The sequence below is a fragment of the Plectropomus leopardus genome, chromosome 10 (assembly GCF_026936395.1).
Source record: "Plectropomus leopardus strain MGB_pleo_1.0 chromosome 10, ASM2693639v1, whole genome shotgun sequence".
NCBI lineage: Eukaryota > Metazoa > Chordata > Actinopteri > Perciformes > Serranidae > Plectropomus > Plectropomus leopardus.
The window spans coordinates 26,531,567-26,544,295 of record NC_142185.1 but is presented as its reverse complement, the minus strand read 5'-3'; the positions used below and the strand labels follow the sequence as shown (position 1 = coordinate 26,544,295).

The 12,729-nt window shown below is 38.3% G+C and overlaps 1 protein-coding gene across 1 annotated transcript in view; it reads left to right on the top strand.

The window, feature by feature from the left end:
- impg2a (interphotoreceptor matrix proteoglycan 2a) overlaps nt 1-12,394 on the top strand; it is a 33,081-nt gene extending 20,687 nt beyond the window's left edge. The window contains exons 17-22 of the mRNA XM_042494777.2: nt 1,487-1,697; nt 2,934-3,122; nt 4,746-4,947; nt 6,483-6,562; nt 7,074-7,137; nt 8,494-12,394. Of these exons, the coding sequence (XP_042350711.2) occupies nt 1,487-1,697; nt 2,934-3,122; nt 4,746-4,947; nt 6,483-6,562; nt 7,074-7,116 (725 nt within the window). The 3' untranslated portion in view covers nt 7,117-7,137; nt 8,494-12,394. The remainder of the gene's footprint in view (nt 1-1,486; nt 1,698-2,933; nt 3,123-4,745; nt 4,948-6,482; nt 6,563-7,073; nt 7,138-8,493) is intronic.
- The last annotated feature ends 335 nt before the right edge of the window (nt 12,395-12,729 follow it).

Here is a 12,729-nt window from a genome sequence, read left to right as displayed (position 1 = left end):
GTTGACTCATACACATTAACTCTCACTGCGACTGACTGATCACCGTGTGCAGCTCTGGTTTCTCACAGTGTGTTTGTTATTATCTTGACTTCATCTTTGATAATTGGGTTCACTTATGCAGCCAGGTTAACATTTTCTGTGCTCTTTAAAAAGAAGAAAAATTCTTGGTGTGTTATCTATCTCCAGACTTCTGTGTATGAGAGCATCATCAGTTGTAATCAGCTATTTATGATATCAGTGACGCTGTCTGGGTCACAGCTAACGCACAATGCAGAATCCCAGTTTGCAAAGGGCTGCATTAGAAAGAAGACGGGCCTTTGTTTTGGCTGTGTATCTATTTTGGTGAAAAATATTTTAGACAAGCATTTTTTAAAAACAAACTAGAGTACAGAACATTTTGTGCAACAAGTCTCTCTATGTTAATGTGTAAATGTAGCAAAATGTGGTCCTGGAGACACTTATTGTACTGAGAACTACCACAGAAGCAGTTTTGAGTACTTTACCATGTGTTTATATGTCCGTTGACTGATTTCGTTACTGTAGAGCATCACAACTGTGCAAGATGCAGTCGTGAAACTTAACTGGAAGATAGGTATGTTTCAAACGGGGGTATAAAAGGGGATTAGAAAGGATAATGTGCTTTTTACTTTACTACAAAGAGTAAAGAAGATACTACTTTAATGTCTGTATTGTACTTATGGTAACTATACAGCCACAGCCGGCAGCCAGTTAGCTCGGCTTTATTTTTGTTCTTAAAGTGTAAAAGTCTCAATTTACTGAACTTTAGAGGTGCTGGAAAGAGAGAGAATTTTGTTTCCTTCAAATGGAGTTGGTCTAGCTGTTTCCACCTGTTTTAAGTCTTTGTGCTAAGATGAGCTGCTGCTGGTTGTATCTTCACATTTATTGTACAGACTTGAAAGTAGTATCAGTTAAGACAGAAAATATAGAAATTATACTTTATTGTCAATTTTCATGGAAATTTGACTTGCATCCTAGTGAATAAAAAAACAAAACAAAAACCCAAATACACATATGTAAGTTTGTCTTCCAGCAGTCATTAAAAAGACTATATAATAAGCTACAATATGCCCCTCTGACAAACACTGTTATGTGAGAAACACATTCACAATATAGACATCTTACATTCAGAGAAACGGACAATCTTGTCACCTAACTCTTGGTAGACTAGGAATAAAAAATAAATTAAAATAAGATAAAATATAAACAAACAAACAAACAAATAAACAAATAAATGAATAAATAAAATAGAATAGAATTGGAATAAGTGCATACGCCCTAAATGTTGAACTATTCCTTTAAGTCTGTTACCTTTTCACAATTGGAATTAAAATTATTCATATTGATGATCTTTTGAGATAATAGAGGTGAAGATATTTACTCTTTTAAACACTGACCAATACATGATTACCTGCTTGTGACAGTTTCATTTGAAAGCTCTGAAGTCGACACTTCATTTAATTTCCAGGTGACAAGGCCGACCCCTGTAAGTTCCAGGCGTGTAACGAGTACGCGGAGTGTAAGGTGAACAAGTGGTCGGGCGAGGCGGAGTGTGTCTGTAATGCTGGCTACTTCAGCGTGGACGGCCTGCCGTGTCAGAGTATCTGTGAGCTACGCACCGACTTCTGCCTCAATGACGGCAAGTGTGACATCATCCCCGGCCAGGGAGCCATCTGCAGGTGGGTGGGGATTAGTGGGAAGTGATCTTCATGTGTGTGTGTGTGCCGGGAAAGAGTGTCTAATTTTGCAGGTTTGCGAGGTCAATGCTTCATGACAGAAACAGATTCTCAGCAGCTCATGCAGGAGGCGGATTCTCAGCTTAAAGTTGGCTGTGTGGCTGAATGTTGGTCATTTGGAGAAAAAGTGATGTCCAATGCGTCCCAGAGATTTGTCCAAAATAATTTATTTTGCTTGACTCCTCATACTTTGGGTGTTAAACGTGCTCTGGCCCCAAAAAATCACAATCATAACCAATAACATGGAATAAAGATTTAGTTTTACAGCTTAGTTGGCTGCAAAAATCAATTTATCTTCAAACTTTTATATTTTCTGGCCAAGATCAAAATTGTTTTAAAGAAAACCATATCAACATTTTGAGGCAGCACTCAAACCTTTGGCAGTATACTGTGTTAATTTTGATTATGGCCTATTTAATATACTATACATAAAAAAAGAACAATGAGTACCATTTGTGGAGGCATAATTACTCTGAATTGTTAAATATGTGATTTATTTTTTAGCTCCAGGACGCATATTATCACATTTTTCTTTGGTGAAATATTGTTCATTATATGCTGTTGCAGCCCCTCTTTTATTTCTGTCATTATCGAAAACATTTCTAAAGCTTCCAATTATGCTGTGTGTGTGTTTTCAGCATGTGTTTTCATGTCCAAACAGACATTTGCATGGGTTAATGTGTGTAAGATGATGCGCCAGTAATCCAAATCTGTGACAGAAACATGTCCTCTGGTTCACTTCAGGCTGTTGTATGCGGCACACTTTTAAATTGAATAATTATGAGCAGACAGATAGGAGGCTGTGTGTCCAGATGAGTGCTAACCTTTGTTTCACACCCTCTACCGCATCATAAAACATGCAGGCAGCTCCAGATGCTGCGGGATTGTTGTTTACTTCACGCCGTCCAACCTAAAGTATTGCATCGCTCCATGGAGACAGGGAACAAACAAAGATTTATTGTACTCCAAAACAGAGTATTAATGATTTAACAGCACGCACAGAACATTATAATAGTTATTAACTATGTCAAAACAAAATACGAACATGACTTAACACAGAATAAAAATTATGTTTTTCTACCATTCCCTGAATGCTTTTTAAAAAAGGATTCAGTCTGTGTTCAGTTTTTGTTTCTGAGAGGAAACGATTTTAGTTGACAAGTTTCATTGTTGCCTCAGGTGTCGTGTCGGGGAGAACTGGTGGTACAGGGGGGAGCACTGTGAGGAGTACGTATCTGAGCCGCTGGTGGTCGGCATAGCGATTGCCTCCGTCGCTGGATTCCTATTGGTGGCCTCGGGAGTTATCTTCTTCCTTGCGAGGACTTTACGGGATCAATATGACAAGGATGAGTCAGAGGACCCCATACGGTAAGAAAAACCTCACACACACCATATGGCCAAATTAGATCTGATATCTAATCCATTTCACACTCATTGTTCCTCTCAATAGTTTTTGAATTTATATTTTGTGTTTTTATCAGTACAGTGGTGGATAACCCTGCACTGGGCTCTGCCAGCCTCGGTTACTGTTGTCAAGCCTGTCAAGCTTTCGCATGTCTGTCTGCGACCCTTTGCTGCATGTCATCCCCTCTCTCTCTGCTTTCCCTCTACATGCATCGCAATATCACAATAAAGAATACGCATTAAATGAAACACAGCAAGCCAAGCTCCCTACAAGAAATGGTGTCCTCATCAACAGTGATTAAATTAACCATCACTTAATGATGAGCACAATTATATCTAGGTACATTTAAGTGATTAAATGTGAGGGTCATGCATTAACAAACCAGCATACATTAATATTAATAACAGCCTAATTCTACACATGATCCATGAGGACGAAGCTACAGAAAAACAGAAATGCATGCAAAAATAACATAATGTAAATATTAGAGACCCTCTACAATTGTCACAAATCATGTTTTCTAATAAGATATAATACGAGGAGCCAAACTCCCCCTGGCTCCTGTGTAGCTTGTACCCTGACTGTACATCAGTTTCTAGTGGAGATCTTAAATGTTTCCAAAGATAACAAATATGTCAGGCTGAATTTAACATGTGCGCAAAATAATGCACAAGAGAGCCAGAATATTTTTGTTGGATATAAAGATGCACCCATAAGAATTTGCATCCAAAAAACACGTGCAGTCCTGGGTTTGAGTATGCTGTTTAGTTTAAGTTGCGTAACAAGCAGGAACAAAATATAATATATACAGTATATAAGACTGTGACAGTCACAGATACACATAACCTACACCACACTGCTGAGTAAAATGAACAGCATGTGAAGACTGAAACTGTCAGATTCTTTTTTTATCAGCCGGCAAAAGCTGTTAACTTTACTCCTGAACATAAACAAAGCTTACATTACTGTTTGATAGTGAACAGAAACGCTTAAATTCAGTCTGTTTGAAGTTTTCTCCCCTCCACGTAATACTTCTAAGATTAAAGGAGTCTGGTTACTTTCTTTAGAGGACTGAATAAGTTGAGACATCCCATGACTGTATCCCCAGTGACACAGCCAAAATTATCCACAGCACTGTCCCTTTACTCCTCTTCACTTACAGCAGAAGGACCACCCGTCTCTCTGTGGGCTGGTATCTATTTCCTCCTGTCCAGCTTTAATCCTTCCTTTGTTTTTTTTCTTTCTTTTACAGACACAAAGACACACAAAGTATCTGTTTACCATCTATCTGTGTGTGTGTGTGTGTGTGTCTGGCGTGGTTCCCAGAGCAGCCTTTGGAGAAACACTGTTGACCTAAGCCAGTTAACTGATCAGATATGGTGCTGATCTATTTCCAAAAAGCCTTAAACACCCAACACAATAGGGTTTTTGATCATCTGGATGCAGGCAGTAACTAAAAGGGCTTATCCAAGGTTAATGAAGGTTAATCACTCTTAGTCACTGCAGCTCAATTTCCTATGTGATGTGTGGCTTTGTTTATCATCATGCCTCCGCGCTGCGTCTGACTTTTTTACGTTGCTCCGCAGGCATGCAGAAAGTCTCCCGTCTCTGGAGAGAGCGACTAAGTACAACCCCATGTATGAGAGCGAGGCCACCACCGGCTACAGCCACTACTACCGCCGCTACCCTGAAGCTCCTGTGTACAGCAGTGCCAGCGCCGAGGCCTCCACTGACTTCAGCAGCGAAGAGATACGACACATCTATGAGAACAGTGAACTCACCAAGGAGGTGAGTGTGGGCTGCTACCCACTGCTTTATAGTTTACTTAACCTCTATTTTACATGAAATATTTCCACTTTAATTCAAAATCTCTTTTCAAGTAAGTCATATGTAAGACAGCAGCATAAAAAGTTTCACATAAAAGACAGGCTAACAACACAACAGCAAGATTAAACAAACAGGGCAAAAAATTCCCATACAAAACACAAGCGACAGACTTAAAACAAACAGCCAATATACAGCAAACAATTGAGTTAGCTGTGATCAGTTTGCAGACGTGCATTCAGTGGTCAATGGTCATGGTCCTTAATCCTGTTTTTTTACAGACTCCCATGCTTATGATATAATCTAGTTTCATAAAAATTGTAATAATGAACCTTATTTTTGAAGCACCTTCCAAATGAGGGATGCAGCTTAAAGTGCTTCACAATAAAAATAGTCTAGTTTAAGATTAAGTTTAAGGTGACTCTGTAGCTGACACCAAGATAAGGGAGCAAAACCTTTAAAAGCAATTTCACTGAACAATGTTTAAGGGATTGATTAATCTAAGTTGTAAATGTTGCAACTACTGAAAATTTCAGGAGTCAGTAGAGAGCACGATTTAGAAGGCAGTACATGTAATATGGCCCTATAAAGAGTAATGTACCAGTGTTCAATACTGCTGTTGTAGAATGGGGGGCCTTGTTGTTTTACACCATTATCCTCACTATCCAGCAAAATGTTGACTGGCAAACATATATATTTAGCTGTTTTCAGCAAGACTTGTTTAAATACAATAAAAAACAGATTGGATAAGCAAAAGGTAAAGAATGTTTAAATTATCTAAAGGATCTTTTCCGTAATGTTGTTAGACACTTATAATAACAATCTGAACCTGTGAGTAGGAAAAAACAAGCACTTTTAGTGGACGTAAACTGATGATGCACAATTGCTCGCAGGGATAATGTTGCAGCCTGTTGCACTGCTGCAACTGTGGCAGTCTCTCCCAGTGCTGGACCAATTTCACAAAACTGTTTTCTCCGTTTGTCACTTAGACAGAAATTACCAAAAGTAAAATAACTCAATATGCAGTTGGCCCATTTTAGCATCATATATACCACTTTTTTTTTAAAGACGAGAAGAGATTATGATTTTTAATGCATTTATGTATTCATGACTTTAATGGTGTAGGTGGGCTCATTTTAACTATGATACTAGGTAGCTTAATCATCTGACCTTGAGAATAAAGATGTTTTAAATTTAACCAACCTAATAAAGATGTACACTAGGTCCTTCATGTAGATGTCTTTACTCATTTTAGAACTAAAACTTTATACAGTTGTACTGAAATGCAGGTAGAAGATGTGCTTCTTCAAGACTTGGAAAATTTTAGGTGGTAAACTTGCTCTATCACCAGCTGGCATTATTTATTCTTACATAGGAAAGCATTTTTGTTTTCTGAGAGTAAAATGTCACGTTTTGACTGAGCTGCAGCCTGTTCAGTTTACTGTTTATCTGCCTGTGATGTAATGCTCCCTCCCGACTGATAACATGTGTTTCTACAGGAAATCCAAGACAGGATACGCATTATTGAGCTCTACGCGAAGGACCGGCAGTTTGCAGACTTCGTACGGCATCATCAAGCGTGAGTGCCTCTCATGTTTTTCCTTTTAGACTGCAATGAGATAAACACATGGGCCAAACACACCAGGATGTGAGGGGAAAAGGGGAAGTGAGGTTGAGATACAGGAGTCTGGCAAGATTGTGATGAAAAAGGGATTAGTTTGTTTAGTGAAAGCTGGAGGAAGACGAAGATTTCAAGCCTTTGCCAAACCAGTGTGGAAACAGATTTATCATTCTGAAATCTTCACCAATCAGGCCCGGAGCTGATACAGTGAGACAGGACCATTAGGAGACGCAGACATTCCTCCGTCTGCCAGCAGTCTGGCAATGGCAGTGTGTCTGTGTGTTAAAGTGGTGGTTGTTTTTAAGTCGTATCTGGCTGTAGATCACCGCTCTCTGTGCCATGGAGATTCTTCATGCCAGATGAGCCAGAGTGTAGTTGTAGGCACTTCTTTGTGCAGTAAATAATGACACTAATTAAACTAGAAAGTTGAAATCTAATATGTTTTTGTCTGTGTTTTTATCTGCTGCAGGGTCGTTGATACCCGCAGAGAGAGCTCCTCAGCGCATACATGAATCTCTCCTGTGAACAAAAAGGTATTTTTTCTTCATTTATGATTCTTAGCTGTTTTTTAATTTCAATTACAAGTTACTACATGTACCCAAAGATTTAGCAAAACTTTTAGAAGTCAATATGAACCTCTCAATAAGGAAATCGTGGCAGATATAAATGGTCTTACCGCTGGTCTTACAATCAATACCACTGATATAAAAAAATACATCAACAGTTTCGGGAAAGGGGACAAATTATTATGTAATGCATTTGGAACTAAGGACAAAATGGATTTAGCTCTTGTAATTTTAAACACCCAACTTTAAAATATATATGAATACACGACAGAAAAGATAGAAATACATTGAGCATTCAGTTACGTATATGTTAATATAATGATTAGTGAAACCTCACTAGCCAGCTAGATATACTATGACAATAAGACATAGGCTATTATTAGATATTTAAACATTTAAATTACATGACTTATGATTTATGATTTACATACAGTTAGCGTGACTTGAAACTTAAAGGAATAGTTCACATTTTTGGGAAATACACTAATTTGCTTTCCTGAAACTGAGATGTGAAGATTGACATCACTCTTATATCTGTACGTTATATCTTAACCTGCAGACAGAAACCAGTTAGCTTAGCTTAAAGTAAAGCCTGCAAACAGAGGAAACTGCTATGTTACGTCTCCTGCCTTTAGAGGTACTTTTGGGTTTGTTATCTTTCGACAGATTCTGGCGGGCTGGCAGTTTCCCCTCTTTCATATTTAGCATACAGACATCTGACTCTTTGCAAGTTTAGCTTAGCATAAAGACTTGAAGCAGGTGGGAACAGCTAGCATGTCTCTGTTCAAGGGCAACAAAATCGAGTTACCAGCATCTGTAAAGTAACATATTACAAATTGTTCTTCAAGATGCACAAAAACCAAAATGTAAAAACAAAACAACAATTTGCTGTTTTAAAGGGTGATGTGCTGGAGTTTTTCTCGGCCAGGAGTGGTTGAAGTCATTGCTCCAGATCAAGAAATATTTCAGCACATACCCCCTGCAAAACCACAAAAAATGTGTTACTTTTGGAAAGAGCCAGACTAGCTGTTTTCCCAAATCTTCTCACCTACAACAGCAAATAACGGCTTTTCTTTAAAAGTTTGGATCGCTGGTGGGCCCACTGCATATTGCAGCCTCACAAATCACAATAGAAAAAAGTGTTTTCAAAAGCGTAAGGACAAATTTTATTTGCGCAATTGCGATCATTTTAGACACAAGTGAAATATTATATTTGTAAAAAACTTAAAACACATGATGGCATTTAGTGTGTATGTTAGATGCACTTAATACATAGAAACAATGTGCACACTGCATACTGACACACTTTTTCTTGCTGCACAGAAACATGCCTCTATATTAAAAAAAGTGAAGCTCCCTGTCAAGACTCTGGGCTCATGGACTGCTTAAGACGGACTGTCTTTCAGCACGCTGCTCTTTATCTTCTCGACCAAACGACCAACTCTGTCTCTCACTGAGGTGTTGACTGCTCTTCCTCCTTCTTTTCTTTGTGCCTTCTCTTGACTGAGTGAGCTGGTTGTGACATCAAGTGTTTGCTGCTCATCGACTGAATGTCTCCCATTTAGGGAAAACTGGACCGCATCCTAATACTTGAAATATTCATCACAATACTGTCTGCAGTAGTACTTTTGTTTAGTGGAATAATCGGATTTGTGTCATCATGTCATATATGTCCATTCCTAAAGGGAAGAACTTAAAACTGTGAATTTGTATATAGTACTACTGTTAGTTTGCTAGTTAGAAGGGACTCATTATGCTTTCCATTGTTTTCTGTCATATGTGTAATCTTACAGTGTCGGATGTTCATATCAAACGTGGCCAAAATTTCGAGTAACGAGATAAACGTATGAAAACAGTGAGCAAAAACTAACTCTCACAGGAATAACATCAGGCTTCAGGCAATGTTTCCAATGTTTCTGTTTCCAGCATTTTTTACTTTTAAGAAAAGCAGATTTTTTTTTTATATGGCCATCTGCTCTGGGTACACTACTGCAAGTGGTTACATTACGTAGCCTACACCGCTACGTAATGTTTTTGCTATATGCTAATTTCTCACATGCTAACTTTTTCATTTCTCCCTGGTTGTGAAGATGTTCGTTTAGCATTTTTTATAGTACAAAGTGCTGCTATAATCTGTTACAGTTATTCCCCAGATGCAAACACATAGCTACATGTAGCTACATGATGTTGTTAATTTCTCACCACTTTAGGATAATATTCCAGTTAAACATTTCAGGTTATGCCTAGAAGCTTTAAGGGATAATTTCTCAGAAAGGAAAATGCTGGGCTAATCTTTTATAGTCATCTCCCGTCTTCAGGTACACTGCTACATGTAGCTACATGCTAACATCAGGAAAACATGTAACTTTGGTTGCAGATGTTGTACATTTCTCCCCACAATTAAGAATCATATTCCTGCTGGAACTTTCCATTTGTGTTTAAAAGCTTTTATTGGTTATTTTGAAAGGAGGAAAGTGCTGCTAAACACAGGCATTACCCCACTGCAAGAACCTAAGATTATCATGCTAACATCAGGGAAACAGTTAATTTTGGTTGCCGTTTTTTTTACTTTCTCCACAATTTCAGATCATAGTCACCAACACGTTTGGTTGTGTTTAGAAGGTTTTAATCATGATTTTTAAGGCGAGATGGGGCTGCTTTACACAGTCATTCTCTGGCTGCAAGTACACTGCTACATGTAGCTGCATGCTAACTTTAGGGAAAGATGTAATCTTTCTTGCCTGTGTTATGAATTTTCCCTAATTTCCAATCATTTTCCTTCTAGAAGAAGCCAGGTTGTAAAATTTGGATTTAGAGGCTTTTATTGGTTATGATAGAAAGTGCAGCTATACTCTGTTACAGTCATTTCCCAGCTGCATGGACACTGCTACATGTAGCTACATGCTAAAACCATGGAACATGTAGTCTTGGTTACTAATGTTGTCATTATCTCCCAAATTTTGAATTGTATTTTTTCTGGATCATGTCCAGTTTTGATGTTTTACTGTTGATTTTTAAAGGGAGAAATTGCTGCTACTCTTTGTTACAGTCATTCCCCAAGCTGCAATGACAGTGCAGAGACATTGAGATACTTAAGCGTTGGAAATGCTGACCAATCAGCGCAGACAATATGAGGAATATAAAGTGTTTTTTCAATATTAAAGCACGTAAACATGTTCTAGTAGAAACCCAAAATATAAGTATGGACCTTAAGATAGCATAATAGGTTCCCTTTAAGATATTAAGATAATCAAAATATGTGAAATGTACTTATTAGGTTTTCTCAGAGAGGTGTGAAAGTTGCTCTTTTTTAGTCAATGGTGCTATCTTAATTCAAAACTTAGTGGTCTCTATGACTTGTTTTTACAATTTATAATCAACATCAGTGGATCAACTCTTTGTAAAATATTGTACAGCGGATGAATAGTTCAACATTTTGGGGAAATAAGCTAAGCATTTTCCCTTTCTGCCGAAGACTGAGATGAGAATATTGAACTTTCATATCAGTCCGTTAAATATGAAGCCACAGCCATTAGCTTAGCTTAGCACAAAGACTGGAATTGGGTGAAAACAGCTAGCCTGACTCTGTCAAAGGTAACAAAAAAGCTAAAAGTGGTAGTAGGTGGCTTTAGTAAGTGTTGGACAGATCGAGGCTAGCTGTTTCCACCTGTTTCCAGTCTTTGTGCTAAGTTAAGCCAAACAGGTGCATGCTTTCCCAAAATGTCAAACTATTCCTTTAAGGTGGCCAAATGTAATGCTACTGTATATACTATTGCTGGTCGTCAATGTAAAAGCAGCCTTTCACAATCTGAACGTTATCCCAGCTATTTTCTCTTGGCAGGTGATTTTTCTGCCTTTTTAACGGCTCCATCAATCAGACGCTTTTGGTTTGTAAATGTACAGCGTGGTAGACATGACAAAGTGAAAACAGTGGTGATGGGAGGAAAGGCAGAGAGCATGAACCCTCTATAGCTCTGAAATTCAGAAATAAGTGAAAACACGTTTCAGTGGAAAAATGCTGCAGGCCAAGCGTCCCAGGGATTTGATCAAATGGTCTGCTTTCAGATGTCATATGTAATGCAACTGAAAGAACAGGAAAAGCAAGCTGATAAACAACATGTGCTCTTCAGAGAGACAACTTCAAGCTGCGTCTCCTGCTGCAAAAAACCTAAAGGTTACCAGCAATTCTTAAAAAAACAACAAAAAAATTATCTGCCCTGTGACTACTTGTTTGGCCGTGATCCTGCTCCTCAATCTGAAAAACCGTCTGACAGACTAATTTCAGTGTTTTCTTTGGTTTTCTCACATGTTCCTCTCTGGACTTGTTCTGCTTAATCCCTCTTGTCCCCTGAGTGGACCCTCACAGCTGCAGCTGATTACGAAGTGTAGATTTTAGATTGTTGTCGGCCGGTGTGACCGTCAGAATCAGACACGTAGATCATGTCCTAGCTCCTTGTTTACATTACATTCTTTGCGCTTATTTTAGAGGTCTATACAGGCGAAGCAGAGTTTTGTGACAGTGTCATGCCTTTTGCAAACTGCATATTTAGTTGTACTTTTCTATGCATGCTTTTTTTAGTGTCTGCATACAGTTTTTGTCAACGTCCTCCATCTCCCACCTGGACAAACGGCCAATCACCCCACACAGTGTTTTGTCATGTAAATAACTTTGAAGATATTAACAGTGGTAGGATGTAAATCATGTGTGTCTCAAATGTTTCAATATCTGAACATATTCTTTTTATACTGATAACTGTTTAACCATTTTAACAGTGTTATCATACCGTGCAGCTGTGTAAATTACCAATAACAAATTGTAACATGAACAAAAATAAAATGTTTTATATAAAATGCAGAGTTAAGCACTGTACTTTAGCACAAGTTTAAAGTACTTTCTAATTCATGCAACTTGTTACTAGCAGCTGTAGTTAGTTGTAGTGGTTATTTTTCAAATTAGGATTTCATGTAGCCGGCAAAAAAACATTATCAGTCTGTGAAACTGCCAGTAGCAGTAGCTCCACCTCGACCAGCTACATATTTTGTACACATCATTTATTTCCACAGTTTGTGTTATTTTTTTATTGTGCTGATGCTGAAGAGTCACCAAACTCCTCCAAATGACATTCATTAATGTCATTTGGAGGATTTCGCCAGCTCTTGGGGCTGTTACTCGAATTTACAGGCTGTAATTCCACATTTTCGTATTGCCTGTGATTGCCCGTTGCCAGCCGAAATCATATCAAACGGTAAAACTAGGCAGTGCTGATCATATATAAATCAAGATTATGTTACTGAGTTTTATATTTCTTGCCTCAGTGTTTTACAGAAACATGTTTTAGATCATGTACAAACTATGATACGAGACCCGGCCGGCCACCATTGTTTCACATACCACATTAATCACCCACCAGCAGGAGCATAGCATTCTGGTAGTTGTAGGTTTTCTACCTCTTGATCAAAAGCACTTTTTCTCATTTTTCTCTGGTCATGTAGCACCAGTTTGAAAAGTATTTGTGTCGTTCTACTGCAGAGATGGCCTAGTTTTATGTGAGGTCCTCC